The sequence below is a fragment of the Pteropus alecto genome, unplaced genomic scaffold (assembly GCF_000325575.1).
Source record: "Pteropus alecto unplaced genomic scaffold, ASM32557v1 scaffold219, whole genome shotgun sequence".
NCBI lineage: Eukaryota > Metazoa > Chordata > Mammalia > Chiroptera > Pteropodidae > Pteropus > Pteropus alecto.
The window spans coordinates 842846-863313 of record NW_006443128.1 but is presented as its reverse complement, the minus strand read 5'-3'; the positions used below and the strand labels follow the sequence as shown (position 1 = coordinate 863313).

General features: G+C 39.9%; 2 protein-coding genes across 7 annotated transcripts in view; both read left to right on the top strand.

Annotated features, from left to right (window-relative positions):
* The first annotated feature begins 2151 nt into the window (after positions 1-2151).
* CKS2 (CDC28 protein kinase regulatory subunit 2) lies at positions 2152-7246 on the top strand. The gene is made up of 3 exons (XM_006923409.3): positions 2152-2354; positions 5894-6021; positions 6912-7246. The coding sequence occupies exons 1-3, from the start codon at positions 2296-2298 to the stop codon at positions 6962-6964; spliced, it is 240 nt and encodes a 79-aa protein (XP_006923471.1). The 5' UTR covers positions 2152-2295; the 3' UTR covers positions 6965-7246.
* Positions 7247-8844: 1598 nt separating this feature from the next.
* Positions 8845-20468, top strand: part of SECISBP2 (SECIS binding protein 2) — a 32369-nt gene continuing 20745 nt past the window's right edge. For 4 of the 6 annotated variants that reach the window (XR_003043523.1, XR_439340.3, XM_006923406.3 and 1 more), the window contains exons 1-7: positions 8846-9003; positions 9954-10102; positions 13619-13868; positions 14464-14584; positions 15862-16091; positions 18380-18461; positions 19981-20189. Coding sequence is in view for 4 of the 6 variants with exons in the window: in XM_006923406.3 (XP_006923468.1) it covers positions 8968-9003; positions 9954-10102; positions 13619-13868; positions 14464-14584; positions 15862-16091; positions 18380-18461; positions 19981-20189 (1077 nt within the window). In the remaining 2 variants the exon portion in view is untranslated. Of the gene's footprint in view, positions 9004-9953; positions 10103-13618; positions 13869-14463; positions 14585-15861; positions 16092-18379; positions 18462-19980; positions 20190-20468 lie in introns of all 6 variants that reach the window. The other 2 variants (XM_015598235.2, XM_006923407.3) reach the window with 2 other exon arrangements.

Here is a 20468-nt window from a genome sequence, read left to right as displayed (position 1 = left end):
CAACTTTCCTTTCCATGACCTCTATATTCTCAGCCAAACCCATTCAGCATTCTCTGCATATATCATGTTTCTTCATGCCTTCACAATGTCAATCCCTCTACTGAAAAAACAGGAGACAGTATACAATAGGTTAAAAGGCCTAACTCTGGAGTTGGACTGTTTGAGCTCAAATCTGAGTCTGCCACTTATTTGCAAAATGGATTTAGACAAACTGATGTTTTAACCTAGACCTAAATAACCAGATTATATGAAAAACAAAGTAAATTAAACTGCAAAGAAGCAATTACCCAAATTCACAATGTAGAATGTTACATAGACAAAAAAGACCTGGTTTCTCTGATAAATCCATATTTAAACAGGCGGCGTGTCAGGGGGAAAGGATTGTTTAAAGATTAAAAGAGACAATAACCAAATTCAATATGTAGGCCCAAGTTTGGATGTGGGTCCAAACCAATCAACCATAAAAAGGCACCTATGAATTGGGGAAATCAATTTAAAACAGGTGTCAGAGAATAATGGGAAATTATAAGTGTAATGTCATGGTGCTAAATGTTTTTTAAAATTTTCTTGAGATATACACAATAAAAGTATTATTTCAGAGCAAAATGGCATATTTGAGATCTCTAAAGCTATTCTAGCAAAAGAGGGGAACAGATCAAACAAGATGGGCAAAACGTTTATTGCTGAAGCTGTGATTGTACATGGGAGTTCATTATACTATTGTACTTTTCTGTTTGAAATTTTCTACAATACATCTCTGTAAAACTATATCTCCTAGGAAGCTTTTTTCAGGTTCGGCCAGAAAGTTAGTAATTTCCTCATCCATCTTCCTTAACAGTTTATTAACATCTTTACCATCACAGTACATAATCAAGCTTCATTATTTAAAATACATTACTATCACTTATTACTTAAAATGTAGTGCTTATCATGTGCAGGGGACTCTATGTTGTGTACAGATGTAGAGTATGCTATAGCGTATGTGGGGGTTAGGGGCGGGGGGCAGACAAAATCTCAGCAAGCATGCAACAAAGCAAGCAACCCTGGGCTGGAAACCTGAAGGAGGCTGAGGGAGAGGAATGGGGAAAGCGGAGACTTCCGGAGCACAAGGTATAAGGAAGCTCTTTCAAAAGACTAATCCTTAAGCTGAGAGAAGATAAAGGCCCGCCAGGTATTGGGGGTGTGTGTGACACGGGATGGGGTGGGTAGCTGAGCCCGTCTATGTTCTCAACTGTACTATGGTGCAACTAACACTAATCTAAGCTCAAGTTACTACAAAAATAACACCTGCTCATTTGGAGAAATGTGAAAAATACTTAAAAAAAAAAATCACTCGTTACTTACAAAAAGAACCACTGACATCTTTTGTTGCTTACAAAAAAAAACCCCATTTTCTTCCAGCAACTTTTACATAGACATTGTTTTAAACTGTGTTCAATACTGAGAGCCAAAGAAGTTTTTAAAAATACTTTTAACCCCATTGTCTCATAGTAAGCGTTAAGAATCTTTTTACATTTTTCCATATAGAAAGGCACGCATATACTATGCGTATCGACAGTTACAGATTGTGTGACCTAATGTCGGGCCTCTGCGGCTCTGCCCCCGCCCCGCCACCCACGCAGCACTCTGGCCTGCTTCTGAAAAGTTACACGAGGAACAACCTCGGCTTCCGCGCGTCCCAACTCTCCAAACGTGGCCAGTTCCCCCCCGACTTCCCTCCGCCTTTAGCCCAAGCCTCGGGCTTTCCCCACCTCCCACGGACTTGGCCCCCGTAAGCCCCATTAAGCGCCTTGAGCCTGCGCTTGCGCACAGGTGGCCGCTCGGCGAGCCGCCCTCCCCGCTTTGCCAAACACCGCGATATTTCATCGATCCCGCAGGTTCGCAGCCCCAACGGCTCGGCGGACCTGGAACGTTCTAAACTCCTTCGCCCTTTCCTGGTCACGCCCCTTACGTCAGGGACTTCCCCACCTCCGCGCCCTGCCAATCATCCACTTCTTCTTTCCAGCAACTTCGCAACAGGCCTCTGAGTGGCTGGTCTTGGGAGTGAACGTCGCGCAAGGGCAGCGATGATAGGCTGAAAGCCAGCCCCGCCTTCCCACAGTTTGTGCAAAGGATGATTGGTCAGCGCCTCCGTCCAATCAGCGGCGGGCTGTCGGATTCAAACCGGGATCGTTCGGCCTGCGGTCGGTTGGTCGCAGTCCAGACGTTGCCTTGGTTCGACTCGGACTGTTTGTCCCCTGTACCCACTCTTCTTGCCCGGTCGCTGCACCTCCGCGCCGCCCGCCTGCCGGCAGGATGGCCCACAAGCAGATCTACTACTCAGACAAGTACTTCGACGAGCACTACGAGTATCGGTGAGCGGACTGGCCGGCGGGCTAGGGCCAGTGTTTGGGTCGGGTCAATGTCGGAGGTCCAGTCAGCGTTGAGGCTGGGGGTCGAGTCCGGCGTTGGAGTGGTGGCCGTGTCGGCGTCGAAGCGCGTGAGGTCGGGGCCAGAGCGCAGCCCTCGCCTCGCCTGTGCGGGCCCAACCGGCCTTCCTTCTTTGTTTCGTCTGTGAGAAAGACGAGGCAAGGCGGGGATGGAGCTCCTTAAAGGGAACGGGCAGAAGGGGCGATGCTGACCTGGGTCCACGGCTACAGCCTCCTAGGCGCTCGGGGCTCTGGGCCGGCCAATGGCTGACGTCCAGCGGTGAGCTCCCGCTTCCTCCATCTGTGCCGCGGTTCCCAAGAACGCGCGAGCTAGTTAGCATTCTCGCAGTCGTCCCCCTCACCCAGTCATTGCGGGGTGGAGGGTGGAAGAATGATTTTGGTTTGTTAACAAACATTTCTCTTTTTCTTGCTTTTGAAGTTAGTGATACTGAGGAGAAAACCTCGAAAACTTCGCTTGATTGGGTTCTGAAAATGTTTATTCGGTATGGTGGCCTGGATAGGCGTTTTCCGGTAACCATGATGATCGAGGGCATTATTAAAGGGCTTTCCTTTTAAGACTTAAGTTGAGAAATCGAGTGGACTTTGGGCATTTTTTCTGCTAGTGTTTACCGGCCAAATAACGTTAGCTTTGAGGAATATTTGGATTCTGAGTCGTGATGTGATGCACTAGAAGGTACTCGTTAAACTGAATTTGTAAAATTAGCAACTTGGATTGTGGGAGGGAAGAAACACTTCATTTATTGGCCTTATTGTCTGCAGGAGACTTCCTTGGGGCGTGGCTTCAAGGACCGGTTCAACCCCGTTCTCTTGGGCGGTGACTAGGAAGCTGCATTCTGGGGCTAAGCAGCGAGCGACCTTGTTTTCTGTCTGTTGTCCGTTTCAAGTTAGAATTCCAAGAATACTATTTGAGGAAGAAAGGACATAGTGGTTGGCCCATCAGTTTTTCTCTCTCTATCCCCTAATGTCTTGGAAATCTTAATTCTCAGGAGTATAACTGAGGATTTCTCTGGGCGTTTTTACAGATTAGCAATACCTGCATTGTTTCATAGTCCTAGCTAAAAAAAAAATCTTATTTTTCTGGATATAGATAAATTTGAAGATCATCTTGTTTATATATAGTAATTACATACTACACAGTTTCAATCCTGTCATATGTTGGCATAATGTTCAATTATGTGATGTCGAGTCCAGCTGGGGACATCCAGTAATGGACAGAATGTGAGCTGTATTACTTTTACAAAATATGGAAAATATTAATTCTGAAACACATCTGGCCTCGTGTAGATTAAGATACTTTTCAGAATTTCTTCTGGCAGTAGTTCCATTTTTTAGTTTCAATATACTAGAAATCATCGATGAGCAATAAGTAGACCATCAAAATTTTAGCCTAATTTACTAGGTGGTTTGTGTGGACTAACGTATAAAAGAAAATCCTGTCACCTGAAGAGATATATTCTAATCCATTAAAGATGTTCTTAACCAAGCCACTTGCCTTTATACAAGACAGTAATTCATCTCCAGAGATACTTTAAAAGGCAAATTGATACTGATAATAAATCAACTGATATGTGGGTCTACCGTGGTTTGTATATAGTGGTGTGGCATGCAATATGAATTTCAAGTGTTTATTTTTGCCAGTATGACATCTTTGGTTTTTTTTTTTTTTTGGTAAATGTAAACTTAATTTCTTATTCCTTTTGCTTATGTTTAGGTTCTTTTGTAAATAAACTTCAAGACTTAGTTCTGTTAAATACCACCTGGAACAAGCACTATAGGATTGCATGGATTTATATTTATAAAAGCTGTATATTAGTATTTTTCTTAAATCTATCCACAACTACTGTCTGCCCTCCTAATTGCATCTTGTAGCTCCTTTGTTGTTTATATTGGCTTTTACGTGCTTGACAATTGTACGGTACTGAAATAAACATTGAGTTTTGGAAATAATTTTCCTTACATGTAGTTAGAAAATTATCTCAATGCAGTGAAATACAGGTAGAATTTCCATGTGAACTTGAACCCACTTATAAATTTTTCCTTTATAATCAGACCTTGATGAAAGTGAGTCTGTTTCCATGGCTCATAGAGAAGACAGCGCTGTGACTTCTAAATAACACATTAGTACATAATAAGAGTTCACATCTAGTTAGCATTACGTTTCTCTTTGAGACTAATCAACAACGTGATAGAAATAAGAACATTTGGAGAGCCTTAAAAGTAGATGTTAAGCAGCGATTCAAGAATGAATGTGGTAGCTGGTAAGTGTTGCTTAGAATCAACTTGTAGTTCACTGGAGTTTGTGAACTTTTAAACAACTATGATAGTAAGCATAATTTGACTTGGCCTCATGGCAACCTAACCACATAATAAAATTGTTGTAAAGCTCACTTGTTTTGCAAATAATATGAAATTGGTACTTTAACCAACCACCTGCAGACTAGAACTTGGTTGATGACAGATTAGTGCTTATAACGGGTTATGGGTTCATTTTCCAGAGAGTAACCAGATTGCACCCTTTTCACCCCCAGCCAATTTACTCACAGGTAGATAGCCTATACAAAAAAAAAAAAACCTTGGCGGCTATGGATGACTGACTGTATAAATAGTATAAAACTAGTTCTACCTGGAAATGGTAAAAATGGAGCTGGGAATTGATTTTATAAAGATTTTTTAATTCTAATTAAATAAGAAAGAGTATAGGTTTGTCTTTTAAGAATTTAACAGAACTACAATTGTACATATTCTTGATGTTTTGAAATTGAAGAATATTGTATGCCTTCCTAAGAAAACTGAAGTTTTGGGTATAGGCCAGTAACTTATAGAAAATTGAAGGTCTGTGTGTGAGGCTGCACGTATGTGTGATTAGTGTTTTGTTTTTTGCTTTTAATTCTGAACTAAGTATAAAGCAACTTATGGAGTATACAAGGATCTGTATCTACTACAAATCTACAGTGTTGAGTAATAGAAAACACAAATTAACAATTTTTTCCTTATGTAAATTGCTACATGAAGCTGGGATGACAGCTCTACAATCGGACCATCTTCAATTTACAACTTCTGTGGTCTCAGATGGCTTCTCTAGCTCCCCTGTTCAGGTCAACCTGCTTCATAATAAACAGGAAGTAGAAAAGGAGAAGAGTTGGGCATGTTCTTTCCTTTCGAGGACACTTTCATAAGTTACTCTGTTAGTGGGGGGAAAAGTTTATTCTAAATAAAATGCCTTCTGGTTTTGCACTGTATATTATCTCCTTGATTTGAACATGGGCCATCAAAAATCAGGATTAAAGGTAATAGAGAGTAGTTAAGACTGACACCAATTATTTTGTAATATTAGACAGTTGCTTTAAATAACTTTGAAGATAAAAACTCAAATTTTAAGTATCCTAAAGATGCATGTGTAAAGTGATAATTGTAGAAAAGTATATTTACGCAAAGTATTAATACTTGGCTACATCTTTCAACAGGCATGTCATGTTACCCAGAGAACTTTCCAAACAAGTACCCAAAACTCATCTGATGTCTGAAGAGGAGTGGAGGAGACTTGGTGTCCAACAGAGTCTAGGCTGGGTTCATTACATGATTCATGAGCCAGGTAAGTTTTGCTATTTAGTAAAGCAATAACTGAATTAAAATGGTAGTGGTTTTGGTTATTTAATATCAAAATTCAATGGTATCCCAAAGTAACTGTTTTTGAATGACTGATTTTTTTTCCTCCCTAGAGAGGGTTCCAGTTTTATAGTAAATAAAATACCACACAAATGAAAATAATATTTTTCTACCTGCAAAAATAACCTGTCAAAAAATAAGCAATTGTTTTTAAAATTTGTCATTAATAGTATCTTAAAATATTTTACCATAAATATAATTTTGGTGTCCTCTCTTTGAAAACTAAACTTACTTTAAAACAATTTATATTTTAAACAATTTGTGTGTCTAGGTTTTATGTATAGAAATTTATGCAATTTGAAGTGATTTGTCTTCTTTAGCCCTCTATTAAAGGATTATTGGTATCTACCACATTAAGATTAACTTTAAAGATTTATAATGCTTTGAACAAAAGTTGAAGGCATACTGTAGAAGCTGCATTAGGTGGAACTAAAGCTATCGTTAAAGAAAAGCAGTAGTAACATCAAAAACTGACTCAACAACTTTCTTGAGGTTGAGGCATGTAATCATGTTAGAGTTCAAGAGGTTTTTCTTCAGATAATACAAAAGCAGCTGAGGAATTTAACTATAGATTCCAAGGCCCCCAGTTGCTGAAACAATCTATTGGGATGGGCCCTTGGGACCTACAGTTTTATAAGCTGGTGGGGTTTTTTTCTGTTTACTGTTGACAATGACTTTGAAGCAAAATTCATTTCAGATACCTCTCTAAGTAACATTGACCATAGATTTATTTTGGTTCAGTTGAGAATTCTTTGAATTTTGGTTGAGTGAAAATTAACCATGTTATTAAAATGATAAAACATTTTCTTTCCACAGAACCACATATTCTTCTCTTTAGACGACCTCTTCCAAAAGATCAACAAAAATGAAGTATATCTGGGGATCGTCAATTAAATCTTTTTCAAATTTAATGTATATGTGTATATAAGGTAGTATTCAGTGAATACTTGAAAAATGTACAAATTGTTCATCCATACCTGTGCATGAGCTGTATTCTTCACAGCAACAGAGCTCAGTTAAATGCAGCTGCAAGTAGGTTACTGTAAGGTGTTTAGGATAAAATTTCTTCTAGTTAGTTTTTCTTTTAATATAAGTGCCTATTTGACTTCACCTGTTACTTTTGTTAAATAAAGTTTGTATGTTGCAATTTATCACTGAAGTTGTTGAGGTTTATTTTAAGGTTAATTCACGAGTAGAGGTTTTTGGGTGATTCCAGTTTTACGATTTTGGTCCTGAGGAAATAAATTTTACAAAACGTTAAATTGGTTTAAAATAGCTTGGTGTGATGAGAGTATCATTTACTTCCCTTAGGAAGAAACCAAGAGCCCAGCGATAAGTTTAATAGAGCTAAAATAGGGATTTTTCGGCTCTATTATTTGGTTCCTAGAAAACTGTCTAGAATCCCCACCTGAACAGAAGGAAGCCCAATACTCTCTGGGCTGCTTCCACTTAGATCTAAGATGCCACATCTAGTGGCCTGGGGAAAACCACTTATCCCTTTTTCTCCACTTGCCAAGTGGGGATAATGTTTCCTATAAAATATCACAGCATTTTTAAGAGTTCAAAAGCACTTTAAAAAAACCCTTCATGTCATATGTACTTTGTGTCAAATTGCCTCTTTCGCTGCTAGGGAAATATTTTAAAATTAACACAGGCTATTTATGTTCATTGCTATGCTGGAGAAACCTTTTAAATGAACTGACAGTAAACATAAGACCCAAGTTTGGTGGTCCTCTGTCACTCTTTAGAAAGATGCCTTTAAAATGAGCACAATAAATCTGAAGCAATCTAGAACTTATTCCTGTCCCCCAAGGACCCATCAGCTAAAAGATCCGGGCTAGCAAGCCAACAGAAAGATGCCATGTATAAATTTTATTACGTTTAGGGTAGACCAGAGTATTGAAAAGGGAGGGAGCACAGTCCTCTCCTCTCCCCACCCCCTCCCCCACCTCCAGCATTGATTACTGCTGCCAGACCCTACAGACCCTAGGCCCTCCACTCTGGAGGTTTGGATGTGTTCAGAAGGAAACCTGAAGACGAGCTGACTGCATTCTTCCAGCTTGTAAGAACCTGGTAGTCACCCAACCTCTCTTGGGGGCAAGGGGCAGGAAACCTACAACTAACCTCCAGTTTAGGACTGTGAACCTAATCAATCCCTAACTGGTCGAACTGCCTACTGTCGGCAAGCCTTTAATTCTTGCACCTTCCTCCTACGCCCGGGTTCTTCCTGGTCTCCGTCTTAACCTCCCCACACCGCAGCTTCTTTCACCTCCGGATCCCCCCTGCGCCGCGTTCATATCTCACCCTAATTTCTGCTCTGTGGTTGGCTTTGTTCCACTCTGGAAAACCACACTACTTTTACAAATCTACCTTTACCAGCACCCTTCCTAACGGTCAATAGCTACTTGTTGAAAAGAACTGAGCAGTTTTAAAATTCTTTTCTGTGATTAAAGTTCCTGGAAGTTAAGACCAGTCTGAGTCTGTAGGTCTACAGGTATGCACTTTGCCTAAGTCCTCAACCTCCCGCACCCCCAACCCACTACAGGTACCCGCTACCTTGTGCGGAACCTACATCGAGTCTGGCCTACTCGCATCCCGGGCAGTGCTCGCTGCCTTTGCGGATACTTGGGAACAGGCGGAGTCGGCCGACGGCAGGCTGATTACTCCGCGGGCTCAGGGACTGAGTCATCCTGGTTGTCGCCACGCGCTTCCAACCGGAAGCAGGGCTGGCCGGGGCGCGTTTTTGTGACGCACTTCCTTGCGTCCGCTAGGAAGGCGGAAAAGCCAAGAGGTGGAGCGCCCGGTCCCTGTCCCACCAGCCTTCGGGGTGGCTGCTGGCCTCTCGGGCCGGGCCCCCTCCGAGCCGTGGGCCATGGCGTCGGAGGGGCCGCGGGAACCTGCAGGCGAGGTGAGGACTGCGACCTCGGGCGCCCCGGAGAGGTGGGAGCGACCGGTTTGGGGCGGCGCGGGGCGTCGGGGCAGGCGGCCGGTTCCTTAGCCCCAGGCGCGCCCACACTGCTCGCGGCTGACCTGGGTGAGGAATGGCGCCGTTGAGGTGAAAACGCCCGGTACTCTGTGCCGAGGCTGCGCAGATGCTCGGGTTTCCCGGCACTCGGGACCAGGAGCGTTTTGTCACAGTAGCCCGCCCAAGCGTTTTTTGAAGCAAGAGTCTCCGCTCAACGTGCGCAGCGTAACCGCTAGGTGGAGCCCGGACAATCGCATAAATCGGCTTTCAAAAGAAACACCGCGTTTATGAATTGTCCGTGAAAGTAAATCTGTCAATACGGATCTAAAAACCAAAATCATAATTTTTACTTTCAAATTACAAGGGCTCGTGCTGATAGATTTCCTAGCAAAGCTCCTTTTGCTTTTCAACAGAACAACTCTTAGTGGTTCTTGAGTGAAATGCAAATGATTTGTGTAACTTTCGAGAAATTAAATGGAAAAACTTCCGCAGTGTGTTTTGAATGCTACAGGTAAGCATTCCGTGGGTTATGTTTGACTTCCGACAGCCCCCTGGTGCTCAGTTATAACTGCAGCTGAGAGGTAAAATAACTGTATTCCGAGTTAAAGCTAAGGAAAGAAACTGTCAGTTGTGGTTTTAACTATATAATGTTTTCACTTTAATTAGTGTTCTTCTTTCTCACTTTTAATATTTGGTGGACAGCTTTTTGTCTAGTTAAAAAACGTTGGAAGAGAAATTTTTAACAAATGCTTGTCTTTACTAGGCAGAGGTATTTGAACAACAAGGCTTGGGTTAGCATTTCTGGGGCTGCTAAAACTGAGCAACTCTGAATTGTTTGTTTATGTTTGGTTGATCTCATAATGTATATAGCTTAAACTTCCTCTTTTCCTCAGGGCATCAAGTTGTCAGCAGATGTCAAACCATTTGTCCCCAAATTTGCTGGGCTCAGTGTAGCATGGTTAGAGTCTTCAGAAGCACCTGTGTTCCCTAGCTGTGCAACAACTTACTATCCCTCCTGTGTTCAGGAACTACCAGTGCCTGAGTATGTATTCTTTTAAAAGTCTTTTTGCTTTACTCGAGAACTTTGTTTCTTGCCTTTAATGGTGATTAGATTTTAAAATATGCTGCAGCTAACACATTAAATTTCTCAGAGCAACTAGAGAAGGTGCTCCTAAGCCAAGAAGGGTTTGAGCCGGTAACAACTTAAGTGTATCTTGCAGCAAAAACTCAAGCTTCAACTCTCCTTTTCTTTCTCTATACTCATTCAGTTATTTTGGGTAAGAAAGTATGGAGATTAACTACATTGCATCTATTAGTAAAAAAATGTAGTTTCAGGGTTCATTTGTGCATATAGTTTAAAACTGTCACATATCTAATGGGAGATGAAATGGCAAGAAAGGACAGGGAGGAAATGGGGCAGAGAAAAGCCCAAATAAACATCCTCTTCCAGTTCAGGGTTGGACATTTAAAAATATTGCCCAGAGAAGTAACAGGGGCTAGCAACCATGGCTATCTCTTTGTGTGGATGATTCTTTTGCTGGGTTTTGCTTTCAATCATTTTGCTTTATATATGTCCTATGGAAATGGTTTCTATAAATTTTGGTAATACATTCTTCTAAATTTGAGTCAAAAGGCTCATGTTATCCTTTAAATTTTCCTTCTCAAGGCCCATTTTTTAGGTGTTTACATGGTTTAGCTGAATTTAGAAAAATAAGTTAAACCTATTAGATAACTGTGTAGATAACTTGTAGATTTAAGGTATGAATCACCTTTAGGCTGTGTAAGAATCATATTTCAGACCAGTTTGGTGGGAGGAGGGCTGCCTGGATCCCTGAGAAGTCCTGGCCTGACTGAAGGGACCAGGTGAAAGATGTGTTTGGGAGACAGAGGAGTAAATTCCCATTGTTAAGGTGATGCCATTGGTCAATTAAAAGCCTACATAGTACAGCTGAAAAGATTAGGTTTGTTGGGTATGAAATAGGGAGCTTTTGAATTAACCCCTGGATCCTGGAAGGCTTTGACTGGGTTCCAGGCACTGGAAATAGAGAAGAAACTATATGAAGACCTGCTGCAAGACAAAAGGATTCCATGGTTGTCTATAAATAGGTTTTGGTGGGAAAGGAGCTATAGTGGTTTACAGTTGAATACATAGAAAGAATTGTGGGATTATTCATAAGAACACAAGTTGGAAGTGGGGCTGGTTTGGGGACCAGAAGTTAAATTTTGGACCTATATGTGCCCGAAGGGGAAAAAGTGAACTACTAAGTGGAAATGACATATAAGTTGGTCTTAGAGGGCTAGAGGTCTCGAAGGTACTGGATTGGAAGTGTATATGTGAAGTCCTGAGCAGAACGATGAGAGGTTTGGACTCAATGAGTCTGACAGGCAAGATAAGGAAAATGCAGAGGAGGCAATGCCATGGAATGCCTTTGGGAGGTGGGTGAGAACAAGGAGAGGGCAGGGCTTGCAAGTCCAGGCCAGTGGAGGAGCTTTTCAAGCGTTACCATAGAAGGGCCAGACTCCACAGATACCATTCAGAAGAGGCAGCCTTCTGAATGTGGCAGGAAGGTGGCCTTGGGATACTTGAGGATTGTCAGTAGAGATGGTACAAGAAGTGGAGTAGAGAGATCAGCGAGTATAGCACAAATACACGATGGAAATGAGATGCTGATATCAAAGGGCTGGTGCAGGATGAGGCAGTAGGTGTAAAGGAGGTTGTGGTACTGTAGTTAAGAGTCATGTGGGAGGTCTGTGGCAACTGGAGTTTTACAGATAAGCCATTTGAAGTCTCAGCAGGTGCTATGGGTTGTCTGTGAGATTCTGTATTGTGTGCTATCCTCTGCATGTAATTGTATTTGCTTTAGATGGAAAGGAAGAATATCAGCTTTTCAGAGGAAGAAGGACCAATGATGACATGTCCAAAGTGGAAAACTAGGTTGTGATAGAGCCAGGACCTAAACCAAGGTCTGCTGATTCACGGATGAATATTTTCTGGATAACAACAGCCTTTAAAACCACCACTGAATCTGCCCTTTTTCTTCTTTACCTAAATTTCATTGGTCTGTTCATTTACCCATGTTTTGGACTAAGGATAGTCTTTATTACTTGTTTTCAATCAACCAGTCTTCTTAGCCCATCTTCTCTTGTCTTCGAAGAACAATATTTCTCACCTTCATCCGACCCCCATTAGATTTTCTGAGCATCAGACAAAGCAAAATGGGGAGTCACATCGAGGGTTAGCATCTGGGGAATGGAATGTAACTTTGAGTCTCCCTCTTTACAAAGAGCAGCACTAGCCGCTGTTCAGTGGGGCAGAAAAAGGTCAGTAAAAGGGTTTTGTTTGGTTCTTAATTGAGAATATTTCATTACTAGAATAAATTGCTGATAAGTAAAAGATACTGTAAGATTGAACTTCTTATAAAATGTTCTGAATTAATAGGCAGTGATACTGGGCAGTCTGTGGTTAAGTACTGCATGGAAGCAAGAGCAGTGAACATCCTCACGAGTGTCTGAGGTCTTAGCCTGTAGAGAGTGACTCCTTTTCTCCTTCAATTCAAGCTCTTACTTGCAGTCAAGTAGAAATACAGCTTCTAATAAGGGTGGCTAGGCCTGCATCTCCTGACAGTTGGCAATTGGAAGGTCACATAGGATGTCTTTTTACTAGCTTTGGATTTTCCTGCTTTTTAATGGACTGACACACTTTGGGATTTCATTGATTTGCTACAGGAAAATTATCAGCCGTGGAAATTCACAAAAACAACTGCTGGTGCTTATTTGTGGGAATAAAAAGGTTGTGATTTGTATTTTAATGGAGCTCTTTAGCAGTTTATCTGTGTAACAGCTTTCATTGCAAAATGGTTGAATCCTCTGGCCGTATACCAGATTTGCTAAAAAGTCAGTATTAAATTGTATTTTGGTTTAGCCTAGTAGCTCAAGCAAATTGGAGCATTAGAGTGTTCACAGATGGTATCCATTTGGTCAGTAGAGTATATAGTTCCTGGGCCACTGTGCTTGCAGTATCCCCTTGCAGCTCTGGCGCTGCAAGTCAGCAGAGTACAGGATATGGTGGTGACCTTGGAAAGTGAAAGGGCTGCAGCAGGATGTCCGTGGACAACTGGAGGCCTTGGGAGGCTGGCCCTGCAGATTGTTGGGATGGAGGTTGGATTTGGGCAGTGGGGGCATCTGTAAAAGGCCCCTCTGTAGAGAGATTGGTCTGGATGGCCCTTTTGGCCAGAGTCACCGAGAGAGTTTTTCTCAAATATTTGACATCTTGAGAGTGAGTAGCTGCTGGGGCATCCTTGGGCCTTCTTAATGCTCGTTAAATAGGGTCCTGTCAGGGATGGTCTGGCTCAGCAGTGAAAAAATAGAACTAGGTCAGCATCAGTCTTTGCTGGTTAAGAAAGAATTGCTCAAAGATTTTATTTGGCTCTTAATTAGAGATATTTCAGTGTTGAATGAATGACCTCAAAAATAATAAAAGTTTAAATTTTTCTATTACAAAATATTAAGCTCCTTGGTTTTTGGTATGAAATCTATAATATTTACCCTCTTTATTTAGGCAAAAACTCTATCCTGAAGATATGGCCTTTGGAGCTTCAACATTTCCACCTCAGTATTTATCTTCCGAGATGGCTCTTCATCCATACACTTATTCTCCTTACACCCTGGAGTCTACACAAAATGTTTGCCCAGTGCCTGACTCCCAGTATGATTACAGCCAACCCAGTTGTTACCAGGGTTATCAGATGGTAAAGCCACAATATGAGCACATGTGCCCTCTCTCACAAGACACAAAAGCTCTGTTTAAGGTCAGTAAGTGCTGTGGTTTTGTTGGTCACTTTAGCATTTAAACTGTAAAGAACTGGTTGATTCTTGCATGATACATAAGCATCACTTATGTTTTCTGTGGTGTTTAAGAGTTGATTTGGTCTAAATTTTTTAAATGGTTGAATGTTGAATACTTACAAATTTGCAACTTTAATCCTTTTTTTGAAGTAGTGCAGTTGGCCCTTGAACAACATGAGTTTGAACTGCACAGATCCACTTATATGTGGATTTTTTTTTGATAAATGTATTGGAAAATTTTTGGAGATTTGTGACAATTTGAAAAAACTTACATCAAACCTATGATTTTCTTAATAGCATTTTCTATTCTCTTGCTCACTTTATTGTAAGACTACAGTATGTAATACATATATATAACATATAAAATATGTGTTAGTTGACTATATTATTGGTAAGGCTTCCAGTTAACAGTAGGCTATTAGTAGTTAAGTTTTTGGGGAGTCAAAAGTTACATGCAGATTATCTACTATGCAGGAACTCTGGTACCCCAACCCCCTCGCTGTTCAAGGGTCAACTGTAGTTTTCTTAATTTGTGTTACTTTTTAATCTTTCCTGCAGAAAAAATGTGGTGAACAAAAATTCGACAGTAAGAAGGCTGGTGGAACTATATCATCTGATATAAAGTCAGTAAAAGGTTCACATCATATGTCCATTCATGCTGACACTAATTTGAAATCAGGTAAAAATAACAAACTATAGTGTTACTACAATCTGTTTCACTCACTCCAGACTCGTCAGTGTTCTTTGAACAGCTGTTTCTGTGGGCTTGTTTATTGTGAAAAGCTGAGGCCACCAGATTTCTTGTGGGATCCTGTAGACCTTTCCTCCTGGGAGTGGCCACCTGTTGTGTGTGGGCTCTGTGATGTGCCCTTAACATATTATTACCTTATTTTACACAAGACGTTGTCTAAGGTCACAGAGCAAGTAGGTCACAACCACGCACTTCAAAACATGTCCTTAAATAAAAGCAAATCATAACTACAGCCATGTTCATTTCTGACACAGCTTCTCTGGTATTCTGTTGATACACTTCTTAATAGGTGGGACAGTTTGTCTATGATTTCAGTTGTCCTAAACTATACCAAACCTGGGGCTATATTGGAGGACACGGATTTTTTTTCATGCCAAAAGTCATGTCTGTTCTGGGCTTGTAAACTACCAGTCTGGTCTGTGGCTTAAAGTTAGTGATTCTACATGGTGTCTTTTTTTTTTTTTTCCCTATAGTTCATTTACAGATGCATGTGGTCACAGCCATTCCCTATTTATCTGATGACTAAATCTTTGTAATAGTTTACTTACTGGAAAAGGTTTATCATTTATTTACAAGTATAATTTATGTTACTTGGTATATAACTTTTCTCTTTGAGTTGACTTTACTTATAAACCAGCTGGTACATGGAAAGGTGAAAGGAAAGTTGAAAAGTTAGCTATATTAACTCTGGCCTTATAACTAAATACAGGATGGCTTTATGGCATTGCAGCGTACATCATCATTCATTTGCATTTGAAGGAGAATGATGGGAAGGAGGTTATAAGATCATTTCTACTTGCTTCCCTCCAGTTTGTTCCAGCAGACTAAAATAAGGAAAATTTCTTAAAGGAAATTTGTTAGCATCTCTTTAACTTGTAAAATTCTAAAATGTGTATTAAGTGTCATCAAAATGCACAGGCACACTGTCAGATTAAGGTAACTATTTCATCAACGTTAGAATTACTCCAAAAATTTGCAGTGTTTTGGTTTTTCTAGTTGGTGACCCAGCCAGAGAAATTGCAATATCTGGTCATATGTTTACACTGTTACACAGAAGGGTCACAACACTAGCAAAAGTTAGACTGTTTGGACAATAATGTGTTGTTGCATCAATAGCAATAGATTTTCAATTCTGCAATGTAAACATGCGTATTGATCATCAAACATCTAAATTTTTCCCCCCATTTTTAATTCTGTAAATATAGATGGTTACCATAAACGAGCAGACAAGAAACCCAGTATCATTGAAAAAAGTGGACCTGCCTCCAAACCTGAGTTTGAATTTACCGGGTTGGATTTTCCTGAACTGCAGGGTGCAGAGAACAGTGTGATGTTAGAGACACCAAAACAGCCAAAGTGGGGGCCTTTACGCTCAGCCTCTACCAACACTTCTCTTGTAAGAGAAGTAGTGAAACCCACTGTAGTGTTAACAGAGGTGAGTGCAGGCTCGTTCCCTTTGTTTCCCTCTCTCTTCTGTTGTGTGAACTGTTTACGGTGAGGCTGTGACAAGTTGTGCAGCTATTTTTTTTTTTTTCCCCCAAAGAATATACTTGTTTTTATCTGGTAGCTAAAAGGTACTGTAGTGGGTCAGGAGAAGATTCTAGCATGAGTCCAGCTGCTCAGACAACCTATTGGAAACATCTCACTTCAAGCATTATATTCTGACAGCATTTTTTTCAATACAGACAAAAATATTTTATTTAATCAAATAGTAATATTTAAAACTGCATAGTATAATTTCTGATTTTTTTCAGGCTTTTTATCTATACCTCTCTTGTTAATGATACAGCAAATTCAGTGAAAGTAATCATAGTAAGTGCATTCAGTTTGCCACTTAGTAATTTTAAGTTATGCTGTATTCACCATTTGATCTCAAAGTTTTAGTCCACCAAATTGAGGCATTTTCCTCTAAAACAGATTGATTTGAGACGTCTAAGAAAAAAAAACATTATCTGGTTACGAGTCCCTAAAATCACTCTGACAGATTTCTGCTAAAGGCAAGATGAGGCACATGCCAGTGTGAGGGTAAGGAGTGAAAAGAAACTATGAAGAAAACCCAGTTGCTTACCTCTTGAATGAAGAGAGGATTTCTGTTTCCTATTCTAGCCTTCATCTTAGGTGCCTGGACACTAAAGTCCGAAGGCTGGGTGGTAGTGGTTTACAGTATGCAGAAGATAAGCCATTCCCCATGCATTGATCCTTAGACTGTTAAACCATGGCATTTTCCTGTTACATGGCTGTGACAAGTAAGACTGATTGATGTAGAAGAATCATAGTCTCATTTGGCAGTTGTATGAACCGTCAGGGCCCCAGCAAGGTATGTGGAATAGCTGAGCAGTCGAGGGGTTCCATGATTTGGTCACGGGTAGGCAGTTGATAATTCCAAGCCCATGATCTCTGTACAGAAGTAGAACAGGTGGGGCAGGTGGAAACATGACAGATACTTTACGTCATGGTCATCTGTTAGAGGTGAGTACTGTATATGTGGACATGAACTAAGGTACATCATGCTATGAGGGGAGATTTACATATTCTTGAATTGTGTGTCTTTTTTTTTTTTTTTTTTTTTCATTTTTCCCTTTAAAGGAAACCTCTTTTTTTTTTTTCCTGATTGTACTAATAGTATCTTGGAACACCAAAAATATATTAAGAAGAAAAGAAAATATAATTGTCTCAAGTGGTATAGCCAAGAGAGAAAACCATGGTTAGCACTTAACTTTTTGTTAATGGTACACTGTGGGTATAAGTACGATGTTAATTGTACTTATAGGGGATAATACATATGTACAGGCTTGTGTCTGAAGTTTTAAAAACTTTTTCAGCATTTTTTTCAATGTCATTAAATACTCCTTTGAAAATGTAACTATTGCATTGGATCTTAGACATTGATATGTATAATTGACTTAACCATTTTTGAATAGGTAAGCCACTTATAGTGTTTCATTGGCCTTGGTGAGCATAAAAATTACAGTTACTAAAAGAACAAGCTGTTTTTTATAATTTTATTTTTTATTACTGGACTCAGATGTAATGAAATGGAAAATGGGTAATTTGTGAGGCATGTCAGCTTTAAAATTTATTTTTAAATCATTCAAATTTGAATTTACCAGTTTCCTTTTACCTTTCGTGCTGTCGATCACTTTGAGGTGTCTCTTAATGTACTCACCCACCTCGCAGTGTCCTTTGGGTCTCATGCTCCATGTGTACGGCAATTTTCTGTCTTTATAAAAGGGCACACGTATTACAAGGCTTATATTTGTTATCTTTGTGGATGTTTTCAAAGTCTTTTGGAAATTCGGTGTATGGGCTTGATAAATGATGCTTTCACATTTATATGGAGGCACTAGGGTTTTAAGAATGGTATTGGCACATCTGTGCTGATGTGAAAGTTGTCTGTGATATGTTGTTCTTTTAAAAGTTGCATGATATGTGTGGTGTGATCCCATTATTGGGATCTATATAAAAACGATACATAGATGTTTATTTCTTAGGCAGAGAAGTAGAGAGATGCTAGCTAAGCTGTAGACAGTGGGTGGTTTTTCTTCTAGGTAGAGATATTTGGTGGAGGGAAGTAATTTAACTTCTCATGTTATATACTTAGGTATTTGGAATTTTTAGCACAGATTTTGCAAATTTTAAAAATGACAAGGGAAACTATGTTTAAAAATTAAATGAATACTTTCAACTTGAAATAGTAAGAAAATATACTGGTTTGCTTTTTAGGGTGAAATAGTGGTGAAAAATAATAATCCAACTGACTCTGTAACTGATAATGCTGCTACCATTCCCTCTTCATGTACAAGAGGTAAGAGTGGCTACCGAATAATATTTTAAAAAATCAGTTGTGTATTTCCTAAGTTCATTTTTAGTCCAATGCAACTGAAATATTTTTGTCTTAAAGCCTTCTTAAGGCAGGTGAAGGGTTGTTGATAAACTGACATCATTGTTAGAAGATTGAAGTAAACGAGCTCTCACATGTGTGTTGAGGAGTGTGAGATAGCAAAGAATGATAAATGAAATGTTTGTCTAATTCAGTAATAATGTTTTCAACTCAGAAATTATTGCTTCCTTAAGTATTATTACCTGTACCAGAGGTTCTCAAAGTTTTTGGTCTTAGGACCCTTTAATACCCTTAAAAAGCCCCACAGAGCTTGTTTATTTGGATAACTGTCAGTATTTGCAATATTTGAAGTTAAAACTGAGAAATTTTTAAAATTATTATTAATTCACTTAAAAGTAACAATAATAAACCCATTACATGTTAACATAGCATTTTATGAAAAAAACTATTTTCCAAAATTAAACCAGTAAGGAAAGCAGCCGTGTTTGACATTTTTGCAACTCTTCGACGGCTCAGTGGATCTGTCTCGGTATTTGGCTATTTTACTGTCCTATATTATGCAGCCTCTGGGAAACATGACAGACAGTGAGAGTAGGGAAGGCAGATAGCACATTCCTACTATCAGAAAAACAGTTTTGACTTCAGAGACTCCTGAAAAGGTCCTGGGAGCCTCAGGCCACACTCTGAGAACTGTTAGTCTGTCCTGTCCTGGCCAAGAAGTAATATTCAGAGATAGTTCAATAGAGTCTGCTTTTGAAATTTTTATAAGTAACTTGCCTTAACAGAAGACATTTTTACAGAAATATTCCAAATTTATTCACAGGTGTGGTGTTTTTTTTTTTGCATTCTCGTGTTTAGTACAAAGATCTTCACTTTAGAGGCTACTCTAAGGATATGTAGTTCTGTGATGACAAAAATGTATCTCACTCTCTGGGATAGCTGCAGGCTGCTGACATGATCTGCCTCATAGCCTGATGGCTGTCCTTTTGTTTTGTCTGTATATAGTTTCATGGGCACCTAAGGAGTAGTGTGGCTGTGCTTGTGCCTGTGTTCTAAAAAGAAAGAAATTTCCAGTTATTGTGATAGCTGAAGTCTAGTGACCTTTGACTTCTGCTGTTAAAAGTACACATCGATGTTAGTAGGGCCAAAATTTGATCTTTAGCTCATAAATTTTGTGTGTGCACCATGTGGATGTAATTGTGGATTATTGTTTTTTAACCGAAACCACTGTTTGTCCACCCACACCCCCAAGTGAAAACCAGTTTCTAGGAAAATCGGTTAACCTTACAAGTTAATTCAGCATGCATGTTCCAAGGAGAAACAAGTTTAGTGAATAACTGTAGTTTCCAAAGAAATGTTTTGGACAACAGCCTAAATTTAATTATTCTCTGAGTAATTACCTCCTGTGATGCATGTTTGGAATTTCTAAGGAGTTTCTGTTTACCTTTGAGTCTGTTCCCCAAATGTCATTATCTCTGAGCAGAGTTATCCTGGACGCCAATGGGTTATGTTGTCCGGCAGACATTACCTACAGAACTGTCACAAGCCCCTAGAAATGTTACTTCTGTGATAAACCTAAAGACGGTTGCTTCATCGGCAGATCCTAAAAATGGTAGCATGTCAGCTTCTCAAGTTTTATCATCACATCTTTCTTACAACAGAGAGAAACCTGTTGTCCATCCTACTAAAAAGGTATGCATCACATTTGGATAATGTGAGTCTCCTGTACCACTGGATAGTTTTCTTTTTCTCAATTCTTGACTGAAAGTGTTTCATTCTGTATTGTGGGCAATAATCTTGGTTGTGCTTGGACCTTGGGGAAAAAAGAGGACTTCAGTCAAGGAATACAAGTGGTAGCTTTATACATTAATGAGGATGTACATTTTAGACCTATGGTCTTAAAATGTCTGTGGACCATTTTGAATTGTTTAAAGGAGAGATGTTGGCAGAAATTTATGCTCTGGTGTATAA